Genomic DNA, 24237 nt, shown 5'->3' with positions numbered 1-24237 from the left:
TGGCATGCAGACATTTTAGTGCCTCGTCATTCATTATCCCTGGTGAACCAATATTCTTTGTTCATCCTGGCGAGGAAAAGTAAAGGTGATTTTTAACAAGTATGACCTTTTTGTTTATTTTTTTTTATTTTTAACAAAAATGAAACATTTGTTAAGTCTGATTCTTGCTGATTCATATAAAGATTGCCATAGGTTGTCTGTCTGTTTTAGCAGCATTTTAAAAAAGTTATTTTTGTAACTAGGATTCATGTAATCTCTATATGTGGTCCTATTTGAATACAAAGGGTACTATAGGGTCCCCCCACCATCAACAAAATAACTAAGTTTTTAAAGAAACTGGCCTCAGTAACATTGACAAGTGGCTTGAGAGGCCACTTTGATCTTACAAGAACCAAGAAAGGAAAGTAACTTTAGGAAGTATACTGAGAGCAGTTGTTTGAGCAAATAGACACGTTTCTAATTTTTTGGATAAATTAGCCCTAGTCTTTAGATATACTGATTTAATTATTCATTTCAGCTATAATATTTAGTAGCTTAATGGTTTTTAAACCCTGGTTCTAGAGTCAGGCTACTGAAATGGGAGTCATGGCTCTCAGACTTACTAGCTGTGTAACCTTGAGCAAGTTACTTACCCTCTCTGTGCCTCAGTTTCCTCATCTCAGGGTGATAGTAGCCTACCTCAAGTGGTTTTCTTTCGAAAGAATTAAATCCCTACAAGTAAAATGTAGGGAGCGACTATGGGGTTATGCCTCAGACTGACCTGTGGCAGGGCCACAAACAAGTCCCAGCTTGGAGGGCAGAGCCGTCTTAGCATAATTAAGCTTAACCTTATAGCCCTCCCTAGTTCCTTCCTAGGTAGCTAATGGGCTGTGCGAGGTGCAGCAAGTGCTGCCAAAACAAGGTGAAACTCACAAGAACATTGAAAACATGTTGACCCTTGTTTTGATCTCACTATAAAATAAAGCCTGGGCTTGCAGGCTGGATCTTTCTGTGTCCTCATCCAGGCATGGGAGATCCGCCGAGCCCCAGCTGTATTCTCTTGTCTGTCTGGCTTTAATCCTTCACCACCCCTCCTCAGGCTCACCGAACCCTTGGCTGTGCTGGCATAGAGCACTTGCTCAAATATTGGAGCTATTGTTCTTGGCCATGGCAGGGGCAACCAAGGTATATAGAAGTGAGGCTAATTAGGAAAAACATTTTTAATTCTACATTTTAGATATTCTTTCTTGGCCCTAAAAGCTAAAATACTTACAGATTCTCCTTTTTGACCTTTAGGGCCAACAGACCCTGGAAATCCTGGTTGTCCAGTTTCTCCCTTTCAAAAAAAGAGCAGAAGAGAGATTTTGCATGAGGTCAGATGAGATGAGTACTGTTGTGACGATCAGAGTCAGACTAATTGCTCGAGCTGCTTCTAACCTATTATCCTCCAAGAGACAATGACAAGTTCTGAATGGAGTTAGGCTACTTGCATAGTAATGTATTTGTCAGCACTTCACAATGCCTTTAGGTCTTTTAGACATCCATAATATTCACTACATTTAAAATTAATCTGAAACAAAAATTATTTTTCAAGAAAAGAACATCTAGAGGAGAAAAAATAATTTTGCTCTGCTGTACTAAAAATTTTTGTGTGATCTTAAAGACATCAGATTGTTTAACTGACACAATAATCCAGACTCATTTTATTTCAGACACTTCTTTCTTTTTTTAGCTGGGGAAGATGGAGGAGTGGAGAGACAGGAAGACAATGAGTCTCTCAGCTGTTTCCAGCATTTACGTTGCAGCTTAAATGATTGGCTGTGGACAAAGAAGACATTCTTGTCAATGTGGTGACAGCAACAGCTTAGGAATGTCTAAGGATGTCTTAGATCTTGAAGAGGAATTTGTATGCAACATATAATTGAAAAAATACAATTTTAGAAATAATACTTGTGGAAAGGAAATATCTCACTAATCAGATTTCAGAGGAATCTTCAGCATTGTGCTACTTTTTAGTGTTTACCAAAATCCTTGACTATGGCATACTTGTATATCCCATAAACATAGTCGCTAGAAGTTATATAATGTTGTTTTTTTCCTTAACCTCAAGAGCATTTTTGCAAAATGATGTTTCTGGGCTTATACTTTTCTCACCTGTCTTGTCTATTTTTTTATTTAAAAAAAAAACAAATACAGAAAACATAAAGTTGAATTATGTCAAACTTCCATGTCCCAGGCCCCCAAAATTAAAAAAAAAAGAAAGAAGATATCTCCTATATTTCCCTCTCTGTTCCTGTCCCAGGGAGAGCCACACTCTTGAATTTAACACTCATATTTTTAGTCCATATGTTTGTACTTTTACTACATATGTGAAATCATAAACAATATATTATTCTGAATATTTAAAACAAATTCCATAAATAGCTTTATCTTGTATATAACATCCTGTGACTTGTTTTTTTCACTGAACATTGTTTTTAATATCCATTTCTATTGATACATATAGAGCTAGTTCATTCTTTATAAGTGTTGAATTATATAATGTTATATAATTACCCTATATAAAAAAGCCTAATATGCTAAGTGTCTGGTCCTCTGGTCAGCTGTTCAACCAATCAAAGTGTAATATGCTAATGATATGCTAAGGTGGCTCAACTGCTCGCTATGACATGCACTGACCACCAGGGGGCAGACGCTCCAACTGGTAGGTTAGCTTGCTGCTGGGGTCCAGCAATCAGGACTGAGAAAGACTGGCCAGACATGCCCTGGAGCCCTCCCATGGTCCCTCTCGCCCCGATCATGCACTGGTGGGGTCCCTTGGCCTGGGGACCCTCACAATCCCAGATCTCTCGGGGGATGTCGGAGAGCTGGTTTAAGCCCGATCCCGCAGGCCAGGCCAAGGGACCCCACTGGTGCACGAATTCGTGTACTGGGCCTCTAGCAGCATTATATAATGCTAATGTACCAGAGCTTAGCCATATCCCATTTATGGGCACCTGGGTTGTCCCTAGCTTTTCTCCATTATAAACAAGGCTTCAAAGAACATCTCTATATGTGTCCCCTTGTATGGACATATTTGTTTGTTTATTTTGAAGCCTCAAACAATAGTCTACCCGAAATACTTCAAGTACAAACTGATTACAGTCCTGTAATAGATGTTGGCTTAATTCTAGATTTCTATCCAAATCAGTGTCTTGTGATTTTAGATTAGAGGAAGATGGAGCTTGTCATACGTAATTGGTAGACAGGATCATATTTTTATTAAGGAGTTTCCTAGATTTGTGGAATATATTTCATAAATTTAATCTTGATTTTATTAATATAATTATTTTTCCTTCTAGTATCTAAATATCTAATATGCCACCAATCTTATACTTAATAAAGGTGAAGGGAAGGCATTTTCCCCTTAGAGAAAATACATTCTACCCAAAGTAAAAAGAGGGAGAAATTGGTAGATACATTTCAGGGACCAATTGGTGTTGGTTGAAAAGAGGAAATAAATAGTTGTCCTAGTATGAGCACTAGGGTGTACAGTGTGACCATCCTATAACTATCTGGTAGGTGCTAAAATCCCCAGTGCACACTAGTGAAGGAAAATATTCCTAGTAGTTAGACTGATCTGCAAAAAATTAAAGTAGAATTCAGGGAAGGGGTCTAGAAATGACTATAAAAATCACATCTGCTCAATACCAAAAGGGAAGGGGGGATGAACATGGAGAAAGCGTAATTATATTCATAGCTCATATTCATTGAACTGATGTAAATAGGTCTCCTTTGGAATGTAGATGAAGGACCCAACAGAGACTTTGATCCATCTCTCTGTGTGGTACATTGATGTGGTTGGGTTTAGAAAAAGATGGCAGGAACCAATTCCCTCATATAAAATCCTGGAAACAAAAGCATTTCATACCCGAATCTTAGACACATGTGGAGTTGTTTTTCACATTTAAAATGGATGCTCAGTGATTTGTCACTGTGGATATGAGTTGAAAGGCAAGTGATGAATTTACTTTGCTTCAGAAAAGGCTGCCCCTGGACACTTTTGGTGCTATTTTTAAACTTGGTGCTTTTGTGGCTTTATCTTTTCTCTCTGACAGTGGGCCCCAAAAGACCCCTGCCAATTTCTCAGAAGTCTTTAAATATTCACCACCTTATCCCACTGTCTCTATAAAAAAGCAGTTCTTCTTAATCACCTTACAAACACATTATTCCTTCATCACATTTAGTTAGCTGCAGTCAAGTTCCAGAGCAGAGATTATCATTTCAATACTGGTAGATATGTAACATGAGTGCCATTTGCCATCGATGGCTACCAGTTTGCCTTCATATTCCCTCCTGCCTCTTAGTGCTCTTGACACTTGGTACAGGATGTGGCTGCTAAACCAGGAGTGACCCATGTGTAGATTCTACTGTTGCTGTGTCTGTGGGGCAGGGTTCCAAATTTGGCTGGTTTTGTGATTCTGTTTTGCCCATCAGCATATTGAGAAGTGGTAAGTCATTTAGGTGCTGAAATTGTACTTCTGGTTAAATCTTTTATTCTACAACATAAATTCTGCCCCTTCTCTGTCAAAATGACAATGGAAGATGAAACAATGAGCAAGACCATGTGTTAAGGATGGTAACGCCTAGTAACACCAAAAAGAAATATATGAGACCTCATTAGAAGAGAGAAAGTCTGGGGTGGATGAACAGAAAGAAACAAGTTATTAGTGGGGGTTTAACATGGGTCAGGTGTTAGGCTTTCAGGTAAGTTCATATCATCGCATTTATTTTTAATCTTGACATCAACTTTGTTTAGATACCATTATGCCCATTTTTGACACGAGGAAACTGATACTCAGATAAATAAAGTGAATTTCCCAAGGAGACACAGCTGTTAATGGCACAATCAACTTTTGCCCCAAAGACCATGCTCTTTCCACCACTCACTGGTTTTCAACCCTGGCTGCCAGTTAGAATCACGTGCAGTATTTTTAAATGACAGTGATATGTAACCCACCCCAGATCAACCAGAGGTATGCCCCAAATCAGAGTCTCTCATGATGGACACTGAACAATGGTATTTTCTAAAAACCTTCCAGGTGATTCCAGGGTGCAGCCAGGGTTTGGAACCACTGGGGTCCACCACAGGTGGAAGCAAATCTGTGCGAGCAGATTGCAAGAGCTTTAAATTCTTACTACAGTGACCCTTGAACTGAATTATAATTTTAAAAACCAATGTATTGATTTAGAACAGCGATGTGTGTAAGGGAGAGGTGATTTCACTCTTCCAGCAAATGCTATGCTTAACATTTTTTAGTTTATTTTATGGATTATTTATTGGCAGTCTTTCTCCTGTTAATTAAAGTTCTTACAAATCGCCGAAACCGGTTTGGCTCAGTGGATAGAGCATCGGCCTGCGGACTCAAGGGTCCCGGGTTCGATTCCGGTCAAGGGCATGTACCTTGGTTGCGGGCACATCCCCAGTAGGGGGTGTGCAAGAGGCAGCTGATTGATGTTTCTCTCTCATCAATGTTTCTAACTCTCTATCCCTCTCTCTTCCTCTCTGTAAAAAATCAATAAAATATATTTAAAAAAAATTCTTACAAATCATTTTATATGTACATTTACATCAGGTTTTGCATCAGGTTCCCTGCAGACTCTTCGAGAGGTTATTTCTTTGAGTGGGAGGAGGGGACAGACATGCTTTTGTAATTCCATTGAAGACTCTGAAGCAATTAAAAAAATTTGAGCAATAGAAAAGGTCCTTAGAGCTTGAAATACACCTGTTTCACAGAATCAAATTTCTCATCATTGAGGTCTTAAGAATTTCTAAGTAACATATGTTTCCTAATGAACATAGCAAAACAGAAGCCAGCTGTTTTGTTTCAAGAAATGAATCATCATTTAAATACTTTAAAAGTGCCACAACTCCCTTCTTTGCTCAGCTGTCCTATGTGACAAGCTCTGTGGCTTTATTTTGCTCCTCCCCACTCCCCCTTAGCTTGCAGGTGTCCAGTAGTAATTGCTTTGAATGTAATGTGTTCTTTATGGTGGCATAGGAATTCTGTAAGCTATTTGGTTACAGGAAATAGTGCTAATGTACTAGCAGTACAATCCAAGACGCCCAAATGACTTGTTATTGCTGTATAATAAATATTTTGGCTGTCTCTTGAAGAATGTCAAGGTTTTATTTATTTTTTTTTTAAAGAAAATTTCATTTTCAATGGCCAGTCTCTAAGAAGCTCCGACTTCCTGTGGAAACTATCTTTTAGCAGTATTTTTTAGTGATGGATGTATGATCTTGTGACTAAATTGGCTGCACTGATTTATAAGGCACAGAAGTCATATTTCCTTGGATTCATGTCGAAATACCCTGCCCTCAATCAAGATGATTTTTACTGGGTGAATGAATGAAGGTAGCACTCACAGGCCACATTCCCTCAGAGTATTTTCAAACCCACTCATCTCTGTCTGTAGATTTAATGTGTACTGTGCCCCCCCCCCCCCCCGCCCCCGACAATGGCACATTCACACGAATCCAAGGTCATCACAATTTCTGAATCAAATGGGAGTGAAGCACCTTTCTGAGCGGGCAAGCGGATCTGTCATCTTCACAGCTAACACAATTAAACCTGTGATGATGATGAGAATGCGTCGGACACCATCAGCCGTTTAATTTTAAAACTGTTCTGAAAGAATTATTTGGTTAAACCATGACTGTACATTATAAAACCACCAAAAAGATGCTCCCGCAACAGGCTATATTTGGATACTTAAGAAGACACAAAAAGAGTGGGCCTGAGCCTGAGGCATTTTGTTAAAGGGGTCTACAGATTGGTTTTGTCACCTGCATGGACACATGAAGCACCCAATTATAAACGGAGGCTTGTGCCCTAACTCATTTACCTTGTTACAGGTATTTCCCCTTCATGTGTTCCCTTCCTTGTAGCAACTGCCGCTCAGCCGTCTTCACAGAGGAGCTGATTTCAATCCTGCTTCCCCAGGCAGCAGGCGGGCAGAGGCCGCGCCTGACACACCTGACCGCCCCTGGACAGTACCCCCGTGGCAGCAGCACCTCCCCTGACATGTGAATGTGTGACTCTGTCTGGAACCCCAGACGTGTTTATTCATGTTGAAAATCTGATTACCTTCTCTCCTTTTGGGCCACCAGCTCCATGTTCACCAAAGCTGCCCTAGGTAAACATAAAACAAAAAAACACACACACAACATTTATCTTTTGATACATTCAATCTCTACTTTAAAAATACAAATAGGTAATAGTACTGTAACAGTTCCCATGGGTACCATTTTAATCACTTTTGCCTCTCTCACCTTCCATTAACTATTCCTGCAAAATTCCAACTTTGGGTACACTATCTATCTCCTCTGTGATGTCCCCCTTGGAGATGATTCTGGAGAAATATCACACTTGCAGAGGAAAACTGTCACTACTCCAAAGGAATGCCTGGAAACCTCACCATTCCATGGATATGACTCTCTAATGTTGTTAATGATATTTTTGTTGCTCAGTATGATGGGCATTGGGTTAATTGACCTCTTGGCGGTACTTGCCACTCTCTTGACTTGTAGAATTCCTCACCCTCTTTTTCTTTCCATCTCTCTGATCCCCCCTCCTCTTTCCCCACCTAATTGGCAAAGGCTGCACCTCCTCAGGGCTCTGTGCAGACTCTCCCCTCCTGTAATACAACATTTTCTCCCAGGCCTTCTTATCTACCCCCATGGCTTAGGTGTCATCTACCATACAAACACAGAGAAAATTATAACCCAGCAAACGAGGTCTCCTTTCTGAGTTTTGACTCATATATATAATTTTCTATTTGATGTATTCGCTTGCAAAATCTAGAAGAAATTCATACTCAGCAAGTTCAAAACTGAATTTAAAAATATAAGCCCTGGATGGCATTGCTAAGTGGTTAGAGCACTGGCTCATGCATTGAAGGGTCACGGGTTCAATTCCTGGGCAAGGGCAGGGACCTGGGTTGCCAGTTCGAACCCCAGCCCTGGTGCAGGAGGCAACTGATATATGTCTCTCTCACATCAATGTTTCTCCCCCTTCCTCTTCTCTTCCACTCTCCCTAAAAATCAATGGGAAAATTATCCTTGGGTGAGGATTAACAACAACAACAACAAAAATACAACAAACACACACATACATATATAAGAGAGAAAGATGTAAGAATTATATCATCCTGTTAACATTCGTTAGTCCAGAAGTGTGAGAATGACTAACTTCTTCCTAGTGTAAGTCTTCAGTGTGACTTGTTAAAATGAGTGGTGATTTCATTTTACAATTGAAAAAAAAAAAAAGTCAAGGAAAGAAAGAAAATCTGAATTCACCCTCTCCCTTCCGTGGAATGCTTCCTTCTTCAATCTGCATGTCCTTCTTAACACCACCCTACTTATTCCTCCAGGACAATCAGTCTGATGGCTTTTGTTTCCAAAACCTCTTCTCACGCTACCTGCCTTCACTCTGGGAAGGCCACCATCGTGCCTTGCCGGATCACTCAGTAGCTCTCTTGATGGCCCTCTATACTCCACTCTTGCTCCCCTGCCCTCCCCGCCGCCATACACACACTTTAAATAAGGTCAGAGTGAGATCTTTAAAAGACATCCTAACTTCATTCCTTCTAAACTTTAACAAAGCCATCAAAACCCGGCATGAACTCATTTCCCTCTCCAGCATCATCTCGGCCACTCTTCTCCCTCAGAAATTCCAGCTGTAATGCCTTCTCTCCACTTCTTAAATGGACCAAGATCCTTCCCATTCCACCATCTAGATCCTCCTCCCCAACAACCTAGAGGTGTTAAAGATGCTGTGGTTGGAATGAAGAAATGCCTCTTCAGTACTAAGTCAAATTATTTTATCCATATACTCCATTATTCTAAAATTTTGATTTTCCTGGTGGATTTTCCACCCAGAAGAACAATAGGGTCATTTACTTCCTAGCAGAGCACCATATGTTTGCTTCGCTCAATAGCTAAGCCAGGAAATTTATCTAATCAAGGATCCGCAGGGCCTCTATAAGTGTTTTCCATTCTTGGGCTAACAATACTCAATGCAGATTCAAAATTGAACTTCAGGAGCATCTATTCATTGACATTTAAGATTCTCTTCTCTACTTTCTCAAGATAACTGCACCAGACAATTACTTGGCTCTACAGAAATAATAAAACATATTATTGTTATTGTGAAATAATAAGACATTATTACTGTGAAATAATAAGACATATTATTATTGTGTTTCTGGAACCTGCAATTCTGCCGCAGATACTATTCTAATTTTACTAGGTCATTTTTGTACCCTGGCGTCATGTTATTTGAATGCATTATTATAAGCCTTTTGAATAACTATAATAGCTGTACAATTTTGAATGTTTTTATTTAAAAGTTCCTGGTGCAGTAGTGAGGGTTGTGGGGTGAAGAGTGCTAATTAGCCTGCCCATTTCAAGAATTCTGGGATGTCCTTTGTTCTCTTGTGGATTACGGTGAACAGAACTTTGAAATGTATACTCAGGCAAGTGGGAAGACTTTCTAGCTATTTCAATGGCCCTGGAGAGGGTATTCTCTGGAAAGAAGGGAACATACCTAGACGTGTATAGGTTCAACCATAAGAGATGGCCATTTTATAGGCCCTAAAGAGTCAAATATAAGCAGTTTCCTGTGGCTCAATATAATAAAAGAGATAAAGGACATGAACCCTCTTCCAGGATATAGGGTAATTAAAAATCCCCCAGTTTAGCCCTCGGGGAATTTGCTATAAAATCCTAAGCATGAGGGAACATAACATTACAAAACAACAACAGGTGATCTATTACAGATTGAATTGTGTTTCTCCCCACAATTCGTATGTTGAAGCCTTAACTCCCAGTACTTCACAATGTGACCTTATTTAGAAATCAGTTCTTTGCATATGTAATTAATGAAATCATACTAGAGTAAGGTAGACCCCTAGTTCAACACTTTGAACCAGAGACATGCACACAGGGAGAACGCCATGGGAAGGTGGGAGTTATGCTGCCACAAGCCAAGGAATCACCAGGAGCCAGGAGGGAGGCCTGGAACACATGCCTCCCCAACACCTTCCTAAAGAGCATGACCATGCTGACACGCTCCATCTTGCACTTTCAGCCTCTACAACTGCGAGACAATGAATTTCTGATGCTTAAGCCACTCGGCTTGTAATATTGTTACAGTCGTCCTAGCAAGTTTATATATAATACGTGGCCTTGAAAATAAGACCTGAAGCTGGCTTCAAGTCCAACCTCTCAGTTTCTTGCAGGAAGCCATTTCACCAGCTCCAAGTGTGGCGGACCACAGAGGGGAGGGGGAAACCCAGGAGAGCTTTGGGGTTCTCTGTAATAAAACTAAGATCCAAAACTAAGATACATCTGTGCCTCAGTTCCCAATGTTCTCCAAAGCTACTGGGTCTTGCAGTACAGGGACAGACAGGAAGTTAGGACTTATATTTTATTTCCCAATCTTTGGGCCCACAGGGTTGCTTCCGGTGTCTCCAAGGAAGCCTTCACGTCCTGTGCCATTGTTGGGTTCAGCTCACAGCTTGGGAAGACCCTGAATATTTGATTTTGGAGAAAGGCTTTCTGTCCTTACTAGTCTGTGAATATTAAAGTGAAGTTATGACTTGGTACTTGAAAAGAAAAGTAGATTATTTGGCTAGCAAATTGGTGGATTTTTTTTTTTTTTTTGGAACAACAATTTGGAGAAGTGAACACCAGAATTGGCTGCTGGGGGACACAGTGTCAATCTCCAGCAACTGAGACTGATTCTCTGCAAATTTCACCGAGTGTGGTAATGTAAGATAGCACAACCGCACATTTTCACTGTGGATCTATAAAAACAGTATGAAATGTAAAATATGCCAGTCTGTGGCCTCCACAGATAACACTTTATCCCCCATCTACAATGTTGTAAAGGGGCTCTGGATCTGATGGCTTTAGCAGTTGACAGAGCCTATCAAAGCCTTCTGAAAATCCCCAGAGCTGGAGACAATGAAGAGCAGTTTGCTGGTAAGTGAGCAGATTTTCCTTATGGGGAAGAATATGTTCAGCGTTGCTGCTTCTTTGCAAACAGTCTTGCAGATTGGGAGCAGCTGTTTTGCAAATCATTTTTTGTGATGGAGAGGGAAATCTTCTACCTTTTGTTCTTTGCATCCTCAAGTGGACATGAAAAAATACAGATAAACACATTTGGATAATCTCCCCGACCTTAGTCTCTCTCTATTCCTTACTTCCTTTTTTCTTCCCTATTAGCTTTTGGATTTGTGTTGCCGGGAGAGGGTCTTTTAGGCCTGACCTTCTCCCTCTGATGACTTAAGAAAAAAATATAGGGGGGAAAAAATCAGCACTTGAACAGGACCCAAAGGCGTGTGTGGGCAGCTGCTGGTCATCTTCCTGGGGTCGCTGCTTCAACAGGCTGCCCCGACTCCTGTAGCCTCTTCGAGCTGAGGAGCTGAGGTTCAGGACTCCAGTGCAGAAATACATAAATCAATGCCAATTCAAGAGGGAAGATTATTTTAACCTTGAAATGTCATTTTTATATCTCAATCCATGGTCCATTATTTAATCTCCATGAAAGTTTCATTCTGAACCCTCCCAATCCCCCTCCCTCTGTGTTCATTTGTTACAGCCAGACTATCCGGCTTGCATTGAGTTGCAAAATGAAAGAACCTCAGTATCCAAAAATAGATAGAGGCATGGGATGGGGCGGTGGGGGTGGGGGGAACACTGCCGAATGAAAACATACTGCTCACCCATTATGGCACATCTGGCCCTGTCTTCTGTGAAGCTGGGGGTGAGGAAGGGGTGGCTACCTTTCAGAAACATTGGTCAGTGTAAGGTCCTGGGATGCTGGGCATTGCCTCTATCAATGTAACAGCTCTAACTCTTTGCAGAAGGAAACCAACTGTAGTGTTTGGGAAGTGGCCTTGCATTAATCCCCAGATGGGTCTAAAGCCTCCTGATGCTAAGTGCCTATAATGCATCATTTGGGGAAGAAAAGCTATGGTCTCTCTTTTTTTATCCACTGAGGCTCCAGCTCTACAGCCATGTTTTGAGCACATGTGGAGTACTTACCTGGGAGCCCCTATCCTGTAATGGCAATAATAGCTGGAGTTCTCTTAGGTGAATCAATTAGCTAAGTTCAAAGTACTGGCTTGCTATTGGCCCTGGCTGGATAGTTCAGTTGGTTAGAGCCTCACCCTGATACACCAAGGTTGTGAGTTCTATTCCTGGTCAGTGCACACACAAGAATCAACCAATGAATGCATAAAAAGTGGACCAACAAATCAATGTTTTTCTTTCTCCCTTCCTCTATTCCCAAAAATCAATCAATAAGTTTTGTTTTATGTTTTTTTTTCTTTTATAGAGAGGGAGAAGGAGAGGGAGAGGGAGAGGGAGAGGGAGAGGGAGAGGGAGAGGGAGAGGGAGGGAGAGAGAGAGAGAGAGAGAGAGAGAGAAACGTCAATAGTAGAAACATCGATCTGTTGCCACCAGTATGGCACCCCACCAGAGACCTAACCCGAAACCTGGGCATGTGCTCTGACCGGAATTGAATGGGTGATCTTTTGGTGCACAGGATGACTCTCAACTAACTGAGCTACATTGGCCAGGGCAATAAAAGTTTTTTTTTTTAAAAAAAGTATTGGTTTGCTATCAGCAAGACTCTCCATTCACCTGCTCTGGTTAGCCCCATTTTTTGAAATATAGCCTTAATACTCAAAAATTTACATTCTTTAGACTAAAATATAAATGCTCCATATATCTTCATTTAAGGGAAAACCTACTCATTGGCAAGATAAAGTATATATACAAGCAGTATTAGGAGACCTGTAAAGATATGAGCTTTAAAAGTTTTGCAAGAAATAGCAAATATTTAAGTAGCTGAGTCGCAACTTAGTAAATTTTATACTAAGCATGAAAGTAATATAGTGTGTTCTCTAAGTTTTTATAGCTGACACTGTGACATCAGAGCCAACTAATTCTCATTATTTTGAAGCATTTATGATAAATCCTATTTTGTAATAGATGTCATTACAAAAAAGCATTGTATTTTTATTAATTTTAGACATGATTCACTTACTTATTTTCACTTGTGCCAAGCCCTAATGTTTTGAAAAAGCTAGTATAGATCTATTCAGAAAATGTTCAATTATACCAAAACTTTATTCCTAATATAATTCTCCCTGGAAAATCTAAGTAAAGGAGAAAATGTAAGATAAGCTTACTTAGGAAGTGTAACAAACTTTCCACACTTTTGAAATTTATCAACCCCAAATGATGTAGGCCTTTATGTTGAATTTAATCCGATGAACAAAGAATTGGGATTTAAAAAAATGAATTAGCTCATCATTTAAAAAACACTTTTCTGAGCACCTGCTATCTTTAAGGCCTCTGCTAGCATATAATGTCTCTTTGGGGTTTCTAAACAAAAAGGAATAGCAGTAGTCAGGAATTTATAGGAAAGGAAAGCATAAACTAGAGGAGTGTCTCTGAATTTGTTTGTCTAGAGGCACAATCACCAGCACCGTATCAATGATAAGCTACTATGTATGAAAGGGACCCTCATCAGTGGACAGAATGCCTCACAGCAAGTGATTACACCCACATATTTGTTATTGAATGATGATGAGTCAATCAATGGTCCCACACAGGTCTCTCAGTCTTACTTCATTGCCAAGACCCATTCTTCTCCCTCCGTTGTGCTTCCTTGGAGAAGAAGAAGCAAAACTGTCTTCCTTTATGCCTCTCAGATACTTCCATGTCAGAATTCCATCCATCCTAAATGGAATTTAAAAACCTTGGGGAAGTTAAAAGTGGCTCCTCCTTGAAAGATGGGGGACCCCCTGCTTTGACCTATGGGATATAAATATTTGCTTGACATTGTAGTGTAGCACCTGTTGGTTATGATAAGAAATCTATCAGCCGTTATGTTACCCAGAGCTTCAAGGTAGCAAATAATCTCTATCCTCAGAGAAACTAGATATATGACATTATCAATGGTAAAATGTAATTTTTGCATTTATTGTTTGCATGCAAATTTTAAAAATTTGAAGTGAACTTTTTAAATTTATTAAGAAAATATCCTAGTTTTCAAAAAAAGATACTGAGCAAAATTTTTTTTTTTTTTTTTGGAAATATTTTCAGTATGGAAAGATGTTAAGAATATGTGATCATGTTTCAAGTCTGAGCAGTTAGGAATTAAAGTGTGTGTTTTGTTTTCCAGAAATATGATCACATAGCCCTGGTTGGCTCAGTTTGTTGGAGCGCTGTCCCGTACACCAAAAGGTGTGGGTTCGGTCCCCTTTGGGGTGCATACAGGAGGCAACCAATAGATGTTTCTCTCTCACATCGGTCCCCCCCTCTTCCTTTCTCTCTCTCAAAATCAATAAAAACATACCTAGCGTGATGATTAAAAAAATAATAATAAAATTTTAAAAATATGGTCACATGAAATCTCTGTGTATATAATATGTGAAAATAAAAGGCCATACCTTGTTATAATATCCACTAAGATTCTGCTGCATTTCTTGTGTTCCAGGAGGTCCCTGTATTAGAAACAAATGAAAAATAAAAACCTAAACATTTACCAAACAATGTGAATTTAAATAATATATCTAAGAACTCTTGAAATCTTAGTTAAGGAAAAGGAAGAGTATGTTCAGTCAAATATTCCAATTAATGGAGAATTACAGGGGCATTAACTCATCAGGTTCCTAAAGGTATGTCAAGGTTAAATCCTGCATGAATTCAGAGAGGTCTTTAATGGGAACATGTAACATTTCACCAGAAGGTCAGCATCAGCATATTTTTATTAAAAGGAATTGTGCCCATAAAACTCTTCAAGGGAAGAGATTTTAGCTTCAGTTTATTTTTGACACTTTTCACAGGGCTTTGATTGATGTGTTATAGAAATGTGTGGCCACTTGTTATTAACTTAGAAAATATGGGAAAATATGTTTTCTATTGCTTTATCCTTTTGAATGGGTTGCACATGACTTTCAGGCCAGGAAAAGATGTTTGCTCTAAGACCTCAGATTTAAGATATTTAAACACTCATACTTTTCAGTTTACATGGAAACATTTGCTAAGCACTATGGTGAGCTTTGGGGAGACAGTAAAGATGTAAAGGCATTTCCCCCCTAAAACTTACAAAAAGAGAGAAAGAGAAGAGTTTTTTTAGTTTTTCAGGGATTAAACTTTGGGGAGAGGGCCATAAGATAATACAAAGCTTAGCATTATTTTAAATCAAGTAGTTCAAGCCAACAGAGAGGCCGCTATTTAAAAGAAAAAGATTGCAGTCCAGCTGTGTGGCTCAGTGGTTGAGCATCAACTTATGAACCAGGAGATCATGGTTCAATTTTCGGTCAGGGCACATGCTCAGGTTGGAGACTCAGTCCTCAGTAGGGGTTGTGCAGGATGCAGCCAATCAATGATTCTCTCTCATCATTGATGTTTCTACCTCTCTCTTCCTCTCTCTGAAATAAATAAAAACATTAAAAAAAAAGATTGCGTATTTCATAGATCTTTAAAATGTCCAGGAGAAAATATTATAGAGGCAAAATTATTTATATTTTACCTTAAAAGATAAGACAAAGAAAGATTATGATTGAGTAAACCAAACATTACTGTTGAATAAAGATTATTTTTTAAAAAAGGTATTGAAAGCTTTAAAAAATGGAGAAACATTTTAAGGAACCATTGTCAGCTGCACTCACTGATCTAGGTACCATTGAAAAAATTAACATTAACATTTGTGACTGGTATTTCTTAGGAAAGACTTGTGACTAATGATCTCTTCCAATATGAAACGTTTGCATTGTGCCACTAAATGTACAGGACACAGAGATGTAGTGATGGATGTTGGAAGCAGGTTGGTATAACTCTTAAGAAAATAATAGGCCTCCTGAGTAATGGGGCCGTCTGTGATTGGAAAGACAAATGATGCTGTTACCTTGCTGAAGTAAAAACAAAGCTAATGTCAGAAAAGAACTCTCATCGCATTATATATTGCTCTTGTTTTTTTTTTTTTTTTTTTCTCCCTGCCAGCCAGCTTTGTGTAAAGTACCTAGGTCAGTTAGATGAAGCAATGAGGAAAGCAATCACTGAGTTGGAGATTGCTGCACAAAGTTTCCAGCCAAGAAGATGCAAGTTAAAAAATCGTTCTTGAAACTCATGAGACATGAGATTCCATATACATTGATCCACCTGCAATTATATAATGAGGTAAGAAGTTTTAGATACCACATGTAGTATCATTAACAGGTAGCTCAGGTAGTAGGTGCTTGGTAGATGGTGAATGTGTGTTAATAATGTCAGTTAGAAAAAAGAATAGTGATGTGGTAGGTAAATTTTGCTTTATACACATTCAATCTAGATAAAATGAGAGTCTTATAATTAGGGATCCCAAATATGGCAGAACAATTAATAACAGAGTATCTGAAACAAAGCAAAAGAAGCAATCAAATAATAATAGCAAATATGTAGTGCTTATTGTATGCCAGGTGTTATACCAGGGGCTTTATGTGGATTAATTCATTTAATCCCCACAATGACACCATGAGGTACATACCATCATTATTTCCAATTCAACAGTACAGAAAACGAGGCTTGAAACTGTTAACTGGCCCAAGGTCACACCACTGATAAGTGGCAGGGCTAATATTTAACATAGGCAGCCTGGGCCCAAACTCTACCATCTTAACTTAAAAGCAGACTCTCAGCCTAAAATAATTTTTGCAGTAATTTCTTTATCATGCTGACCGTGCTGTTGAGAATACTAGGTGATCACTCTCCCCTGTTCTACTTCCCATATTGAAATTTAAAGAAAAAATCAACAAAACTGGTACTCAGCACTTCTCCTGAGCCAGACTGTGCTTGATGCAGGGGGTGGGGGTGGGGGGGGGAGAAATAAGAACTTGGACTTTAGATGTAGTCCTAGCAGATAGCTGTTCCTTGCATCTCCCATCTTATCTGCATATAATCACTCAAGACATGATAGGAAGATTGTGCCTGAATATTACAAAAAAATTCCTCTTAATCCACAACTCTACTAAAACGCATCCTATCTTTGTTTGCAGAGGTTAGGAGAGCAGGTGGTCAAAGGATATAAGTGGGCACCTTCAAAGGGGGCCCTGGAAGGGAGTAAGGAGAAAGAAGCAGAACAGCCAACAGTGTGAGAGGGGTTTCCTGGTACAGAACAGGTAAATGGATGAAAATAGTAAAAATAACAGGATGGTGATAACTTTTAAAATTGGGTGAGAATGGGTCTGATCTTTTACAGACTGGCTATCTGCCTATAGTACATAGGTGAAATACAGAATATATTCCTCATCTGGAATCCTGACCTTGCTGTTGAGGGTATCATTGGGGATAGGGTAGGAGAGCTCTAAAAACAATAGCAAGAGCATAGCTCACGGAACAGAGCCACTGGCCAATAGAAAAGTTTGGCCCTAACCAGTTTGGCTCAGTGGATAGAGCGTCAGCCTGTGGACTCAAGGGTCCCAGGTTCGATTCCTGGCAAGGGCATGTACCTTGGTGGCGGGCACATCCCCAATAGGGGGTGTGCAGGAGGCAGCTGATAAATGTTTCTCTCATCGATGTTTCTAACTCTATCCCTCTCCCTTTCTCTCTGTAAAAAATCAATAAAATATATTAAAAAAAAAGTTTGAACAATATTATTCAGATACCCACAGGATTAATAAACCCTATAAAAGTCACTGCCATGTTTTCATATGTTCTGTTCTTGCCATAAAATGTCATATCCACAAAGTAGTGCTCCAAATGGGGTCAATCTGAAATTTTAGTCTCCACTGCTTAATTGGCTGATGAGCATTTATGATGACATTTTCTTCCTTGTTCTTTTAGTCACCAGGATACTTTGGGTACCACAAATTTCAAGTTGAATGTAACAGAGATTTATAGCTAACAGCCTACCCTGCAGGCAATACTTCACACAAACTCTCCCAGGGGGCTGAAGAAACCCTGCAGCAACTGAAAGAAGATACCAGCACAGAGTCCTCAGGCTGGCTACCTGTACGCTGACTGCAGTCAGTACAGCAGCCACTCACTGGGTTGTTCTCAAACTGTCAGAAGCAAACAACCTTGATCAATGTGGCGACAGTGACCACAGAGAAACACTCTGCACATAAATGCCAAGAGCAAGTCTGCTTACTGTAAGAAAAACAATATAGACCCTGGGGTCTTGGAATTGGTGGCTGTCCTATTAGCCACATTCCCCCAAGAGATGGGCTATTGTGCTATTTTCTATTCTGGCACAAAAGCACAGTTGGAGAAGATCCAAAGAGTCATTTGTTTCCTCCTTTAGCAAGAGCTGCCAGTCTTGTAGACTATCAATCAACTCCGAGGAAAGAGAAGTAAAGACCTGTGATAAGTGACAGGTCTCCTGACATCGCACAGTTTTAGTAGATGCTCCAGGGCACTTGGGAGGTCACTTTCTCTGAGGTTTGCAATTATAAGGACTCCTCAAAAAGATGCATAGATGACCCAGGATGAGTGGAGAAGAGAGGTCAGTTATGGAGGGCATATCAGCCTTGACTAATGCTCGCAGGAGCTCTACTAGGAAAACCATTTGCAGGTTTATAGAAAGGAAAAATGTCCCAAATCTGGCTCAGGATGGTGACCTGCAATATAGTGATACAGAAATCATGGTCATGTAGTGTCTATCTTTTATGCATTTCTGCTTCACTCTATTTGTACTGGGTTGGGAGACACAGGACATCTGGGTTAATGTGATGGGTACACAGTTATAGAGCAGCTTTAAAATGAATTCCAGGGAGATATACCTGTTCAGAATCCAACTTTACTTAGGTGTGATTACCTGAGAGAGCCTGTTGTTGTTTCTTACTGCAAAGAACCATACCTAGTGTGAACAAGTGAATTAAAGCTACATTCAGTTTGGGAGTATATACACTCATCAATAGTTTAAGGTTTTTTTTTTGGGGGGGGGGGCTAAAATCTTGTTAAAGATGGAAAATAGAGAAATATGTCTTCCACCAGCATCATCAGATGGGTATGTAAAAATGAGGAGTTGCTTGCATGATCAAAGATTGGAAACGTTCTCAGTTAAAAACCATACTTCCTTAGTCCTGGTCCCAGCTACATTTTCATTTCCAGCCGGTTGAGGTAGCACACTTAGTTTGAAGAACTTAACTTTTGCCTTTTTTTCCTCTTCCCTGATCTTTGATATAAACTCTGTGCAACTCAAGGTTCAGGTCCTTTGATTCAGCTTTAGCACACCGTAGATATTCTAAATCAAGATCTCCCTGGCTCCTCGGTCAACTATGTCATTCCCTCTCTGATCCTCCCTCCTGAACTATTTTCCTTTCTCCCTTGCATCCTTTAGTTCTTCATATTGCTGGCCAGTCCCCTTGAGCCATCTGGGTGCCACTCTCCAGGCACCATAGCTTTTCAACCTCTTATTAGGAACTCCTTTCAGGGTTCACAAATACGTATTTCCAGGCTACACATACCTGCCTCTGGCCTGTGGGTCTCCAATTAACGTCAGTAACAACCTCTGAAATACCAAGAGCCTCTGTGAAGAAAGTTGTACTAGTCAACTCTCTTCAAACATGCCAAAAATTGCTTTGTGATAAGAACAAATAGAAAGTTTGTTATTGTAAAGTTATTTGTGCTAATTTTCAAGAAATGGTCCAAATTTTCTAAAAGCCAGTTTAAAAAAAAAAAAAAGGCAGAACTCCTTTTTTATAGCAGTGTAGTATTCCATTGTTCAGATATACCATAGTTTTCTAATCTACTCACTGCTGATGGGCATTTAGGCTGTTTCCAAATCTTAGCTATGGTGAATTGTGCTGCTATGAACATAGGGGTGCATATATCCTTTCTGATTGGTGTTTCTAGTTTCTTGGGATATATTCCTAGAAGTGGGATTATCTGGAGAGCATTATGTTAAGTGAAATAAGCCAGGCAATGAAAGAAAAATACCACATGATCTCACTCATTTATGGAAAATAAAGAACATTATAACCTGATGAACAAAAAGATAGATACAGAGGCAGTAAAGCATCGAACAGACTGTCAAACTACAGCGGGAAGGCTGGGGAGGGGGGAAAGAGATCAACCAAAGGACTTGCATGCATGCATATAAGCACAACCAATGGACACAAGACACTGGGGGGTGGGATGAGGGCATGTGTCAGGGGGTAGGAGAGGCTGGGGGAAGGTCAATGGGGGGAAAAAGGCGATATATGTACTACTATGAGTAATACTTTAAACAATAAAATAAAAAGAAATTAAAAAGAGGCAGAGATCAGTAATTTCTTTTCCCTTGGTACTAAAATATATATTATGAAGCCTAAACTCATTCACAGGAATGGGAAGATGAAGCACCTTTCAATAGGTAGTATCCTGGAAAAGCTAATGTCAGAAAGTTTTTCTCTCATATAAATTTCCATCTCTAACATTATTTATAACTTGTACTCTGAGTATAGTGGCTTATGAACATGCCTGTTTTTCCAGTTGGAATGAAAATTCCTCGCAGGCAAGGAGTTTAAATTTTTTTATTCTATCATAACACAGGATGTAGCACATAGTAGCTCTCCCTTCCCCCCAAATGTCTGTTGAATACAGTAGAATAATTACTTTTACAAGAAAAAAATCTGAGGGGAAAGACAATTTCTTGCTTGTTGGTTTTGGTTTCAGTTAGAAATGGCAGCAAACAGAGCGGAGGTCTTGCTGCTTCCAAATTCACAAACGACAGGCCAACAGATTGAGATTGATCTAAGAATCTGCCTAAATAATTAAAAACCAAGTTGCAGCAAGCTCCAGTTAAGTAGGAAAGAGCTTATGAATAGATTAAAAATATATTTTTACTTATTTTAGAGAGGAAGGGAGAGGAGAGAGAGATAGAAATATCAATGATGAGAGAATCATTGATCAGCTGCCTCCTGCATGCTCCACACTAGGGATCGAGCCCACAACCCTGACCAGGAACGAGCCATGACCTCCTGGTTCATAGGTTGATGCTCAGTCACTGAGCCATGCTGGCTGGGCTGAATGGATTTTTTTTTTTTTTTTACCAGAATTACAATGCAGAAAGTTGTATTCTAATTCTGAGAGAAAAATCAATAATGCTCTTTAGATAGAAAATATTTGGGAAACCAATTGCTTTTTCTTTTAAACACACATCCTTTTACTTAAATATCTGCTCTAAAAGAATTTTTGTTTCTCTTGGGACTTAATTATGTAGGTTAAGCAACTGTAATTTTATAATGGGTTATTTTTCCGAGAATGCGTCTGATACAAATTTTTTTGTGACTATGGAGATGCCACAAAATTGCTGAAAATGCTCAAACTGCAAATATTATTTCTGAAGTCAGGAGAAAGTTCACTGATGTTTATATTATGTTTACATTTCAATACAGAACTTCCCTTTCTGGTATTACAATGGGAATGTAGTACAGAGCTACTATGTACCACATGTATTAGGTAAAATTTAAGGTTCCTGAGAAGGAGCTCTTGTTCCTCAAAGTATTCCACCTACTTTCTCTGGTTTATGCCTAAAACTCCATAAAGGTAATTGAATTATTTGGCATTGGGTTTTATTATCAGCTCAAATGCCAATGTTCCTGGGAGATGTAAAACTAACCCTTCATATTTAGACAGCTCAGGATAATTCTAAAATTGTTTTCACTTATATTTTCTTGGATAGCAGGGTGATGTGATTGCAAAACACATGATAATATTTGGTGTTCTTAACACCTAAGTGCGGTGGATATTATTATATTCTCCATCTGACATGGCACAAAATGAGAGATCCCTTCCGCCAACCCAATCGCACAATAAACAAATAGTAGAACCAAGTCTAAGAGCTGTTCCACTGTAATCTATTCCTATGAAAGTCAGACCCAGGGCCCTCACTTGCAGCAGGGGGGTGTGAGAAATGGAGCTACTTCTGAATCAAATGTTGAGGTTAACTTTGCTTATAAGAGGTGGGAACTCAGAAATAAGCTCAGGAAAAACTACTATTTCAAGCTAATCAGAAGGGCATATTACATTCATTTGTCCAATACATAGACATAATCACGAAATTGGAAGTGCCCTCATCCTTAAGTATATGCTTTCAACTGTTGTTTTTTTTCACATTAAAAATAGAATCTAATGAGTTTTTCTGGATGATGAGTAAGTCAATGAAGGTATTTAGGTCAACATTCTTAGATAGATGAAGTTTCTCTATAAAAACTTGAATGGAAGAAATAGAAAGAAGGAGAACAAAGCAGGTAGAAGAAAACATTACATGAGAATGAGAAGGACAGAATTGGGGAAAGTATCAATACTTCTGCTTTAGAAATGGTAGGCCCTGAGCTAAGCCCTGGGAAAGAAATAATGAGCAAATGGAGAATGATAAAATAAATATTAATAAATAACAATACTTTCCCTTAGAAAGTAATAACTGTACATATATTATTGCAATCCAGTGAGGTAGGCATTATCATTATTTTATATGTAACAAAAGGTTAATCATCTTATTCAAGGTCAAAAAACTAGTAGACAAAAGCTAGGTGTGAACTCAACTCAGACTGACCCCATAGCTTTGATCTTTTAACTCTTTCATTTATCTGCCTCACAATAAGTGGGGTGACAGATAAAAAATAAAATATAGATCATCTTAAAGCTGCTTTGAAAAATCATGGAGGGCATTTAATAGAATCCCTTAATGAGATACAGAATCAATAAGGGGCAAGAAAAGAGAGCTCTGGGACATGGTATAGATACACATTTTCAAAGATATAGATGACAAGAAGAGATCAAGAGAAAGTGACTAGCATGAAAAGAAGGTAAGGAAAAGAGAACCACAGGCAGACACTGAGAACTGTTAAAATCTTGGAGGGCTTAGATTAGAGAGAGATAAGAAGAGAGGATTCTGAGAAGGCAAAGGAAAGACGTTGGCAATTTTAAAAAATATATGTATTTTTACTGATTTCAGAGAGGAAGGGAAAGGGAGAAAGAGATAGAAACATCAATAATGAGAGAGAGTATCACTGATTGGCTGCCTTCTGCATGCCCATACTAGGGATGAAGCCCACAACCCAGGCATGCCCTGACAGGGAATCGAGCCATGACCTCTTGGTTCATAGGTCCATGCTTAACCACTGAGCCATGCTGGCAGGGCGACTTGGCAATCTTAATCAGCATCTTAACTTTGAGGTTCAAATGATACCAAACAAAAGGTAAAAATTCACAGCATTTATGAGATGATAGAAGGAAAGGAAAAAGAAAAATGGACATAGTAGCAACAAGACTAGCTAACCCAGAGAGTAAATTGCAAGGGGATGACTTTGATAAGCTAAAATTCCTACGAGCATGAAATTGCAGTGAAGAACAGTTATGGGAAAATTGTCACACTTAGAGAAAATGAAATATCCTTCAAATAAGACTACAATAGCACCACTGCATTTGCTGTGGAGGAAAGATTTGTGTATTAGCATTCTGGGAATCTGAAGGATTTAAGTGATACAACAATACACTGGTTTAAACATTCGTCAAGGACATCTTCTGGGGACGTCTAAAGAAAGTAATAGCAGCTTTGTTGGAAGCCAGCAGCCACACACTCATTCTGGGTTAATCTCTGGAAGTCCTGAGCAGCACTGTGATCCATGATCTTCTCTCATCGCAGCCAGTTTTCCCCTGACAGTGGCATCTACCTGCACCATGCTTGGAAAGATCGATAGCTCCTAAGCATCTCAGTCTAAGATATTGCCAGCATTCTTGGTTCAGAAGTTCAGAAGCAGTGCGATTAATAGGTGAGGAATTGCAGCAAAGGCAGCTTCTGAATCTTGAATGAGAATTTATCACATCTGCCACTTTGGACATTTTTCAAACGATTCCCCTGTGTGTTCCAGGAAGTGCTCACTTGAGCTGGGTTTGTCTCTTCTGGCCTGCATACTGAGCTGTGTAATTGAGGGAACTCAAGCATAGGCAGTTTATGGTTGTATGAATAAGCAAAATACTCAATATGTGACCTGATTGTTTTCCAAAACTGCACAGTCCCCGGTTTTACTTGTCATTTTGGAGCAGGAGTGGGAGGATGAGACTGACAGTGAATACATTCAATGGGTATAATTAACCCATTTCATGAAAGCAGATTTTCTAAATTATGCTATGAAGCTCATAAAATTTTAACACTTTCTTTTCTACGGGGGAGAGGGGATATTTTTTAAAGGTTGCTTATTTTTTTTTCCTGATCTCATGAAACAAATCAA

The 24237-nt window shown here is 39.3% G+C and overlaps 1 protein-coding gene across 1 annotated transcript in view; it reads right to left on the bottom strand.

Annotated features, from left to right (window-relative positions):
- The window catches only part of COL19A1 (collagen type XIX alpha 1 chain), a 294498-nt gene that overhangs the window by 65148 nt on the left and 205113 nt on the right, over positions 1-24237 (bottom strand). Inside the window, exons 16-18 of the mRNA XM_054722351.1 lie at positions 14491-14544; positions 7110-7154; positions 1253-1315 (exon numbers count right to left, since the gene is read on the bottom strand). Of these exons, the coding sequence (XP_054578326.1) occupies positions 1253-1315; positions 7110-7154; positions 14491-14544 (162 nt within the window). The remainder of the gene's footprint in view (positions 1-1252; positions 1316-7109; positions 7155-14490; positions 14545-24237) is intronic.

The sequence above is a fragment of the Eptesicus fuscus genome, chromosome 10, assembly GCF_027574615.1.
Source record: "Eptesicus fuscus isolate TK198812 chromosome 10, DD_ASM_mEF_20220401, whole genome shotgun sequence".
NCBI lineage: Eukaryota > Metazoa > Chordata > Mammalia > Chiroptera > Vespertilionidae > Eptesicus > Eptesicus fuscus.
The sequence above is the reverse complement of the archived record's forward strand: the minus strand, read 5'-3'. Positions and strand labels throughout refer to the sequence as shown.